This window comes from Nicotiana sylvestris, chromosome 11, assembly GCF_000393655.2.
Source record: "Nicotiana sylvestris chromosome 11, ASM39365v2, whole genome shotgun sequence".
Classification (NCBI taxonomy): Eukaryota; Viridiplantae; Streptophyta; class Magnoliopsida; order Solanales; family Solanaceae; genus Nicotiana; species Nicotiana sylvestris.
The window spans coordinates 97,857,126-97,858,474 of NC_091067.1; the positions used below are offsets into that span (position 1 = coordinate 97,857,126).

General features: G+C 42.0%; 1 protein-coding gene across 1 annotated transcript; it reads right to left on the reverse strand.

Annotated features, from left to right (window-relative positions):
- Positions 1-221: 221 nt before the first annotated feature.
- LOC138881376 (uncharacterized) lies at positions 222-884 on the reverse strand. The gene has a single exon (XM_070161598.1). It carries the CDS (start codon positions 882-884, stop codon positions 222-224), a length of 663 nt encoding a protein of 220 aa, XP_070017699.1.
- Positions 885-1,349: the final 465 nt, after the last annotated feature.

Consider the following 1,349-nt stretch of genomic DNA (forward strand, 5'->3'; position numbering starts at 1 on the left):
AGCTAATAATACCCTGCTCGAAGAATTTTCTTTGCCAAAACATACCCACTCATATGCGGTCCGTAAACTCTGGAATTCACTTCGGTCATGATAGTTGTGGCTTGTTTAGCATCTATGCACCTCAGCAGTACAAGATCTGGAGTTCTCTTATATGAAATTCGGCCGCTCAAGAAAATTCCACTAGCCAAACGTCGAATTGTTCTCTCTTGATTACCTGTGGCCTATACCGGATACACCCCCATCTTGATGTATTCCTGAATATCATGGAACCACGGTTCACCATCAAGTTCCTCTTCAACCACATTAGGATAAGCATGCTGATCACGAACTTGAATATGTAGAGGGTCAACATAAGCCTTATCCGGATGGTGTAACATTGATTCCAAGGTAGCCAAGGAATCGACAACCTTATTATGAATCCTAGGAATATGCTTGAACTCTACTGATCTGAATCGTTGACAAAGATCATGCAAACATTGTCGATACGGTATGACCTTTAAATCCTGAGTCTCCCATTCTCCCTGAATCTGGTGCACCAACAGATCCAAATCTTCCAAAATCAATACTTCCTGGACTCCCATGTCTACAGCTAGCCTCAAACCCAAAATACATGCCTCGTACTCAGCCATATTGTTGGTACAATAAAAACGAAGTTGGGCCGTAATAGGGTAGTGATGCCCTATTTCAGAAATGAGCATAGCCCCTATTCCGACACCTTTCATGTTAGCAGCTCCATCAAAGAAAATTTTCCAATCTGGCTTCTCATCCTGCTCCACCTTGTCAATATACATTACCTCTTCATCAGGAAAATAAGTTCTCAATGGCTCATACTCTTCATCCACCGGGTTCTCAGCCAAATAAACGGCCAATGCTTGGGCTTTCATCGCAGTTCGAGTCACATAAATGATGTCGAACACTGTGTGCAAAATCTGCCACTTTGCAACTCTTCATGTGGGCATAGGATTCTGAAAGATATACTTCAGAGGATCCAGGCGAGAAATGAGGTAAGTAGTGTAGGACGACAGATAATGCTTCAACTTTTGTGCTACCCAAGTCAAGGCGTAACATGTCCTTTCAAGGGGAGTATACTTAACCTCATAAGATGTAAATTTCTTGCTGAGATAATAAATGGCTTGCTCATTCCTGCCAATGATGTCATGTTCACCCAATACACAACCGAATGAATTATCCAGGACTGTCAAATAGAGAATTAAAGGTCTCTCGGGTTCTGACAAGACCAACACAAATGGGTTTGACAAGTACCCCTTGATCTTATCAAATGACTCCTAGCACTTATCAGTCCATTTGACCGGAGCATCCTTTTTCATCAACTTAAAAATAGGCTCATA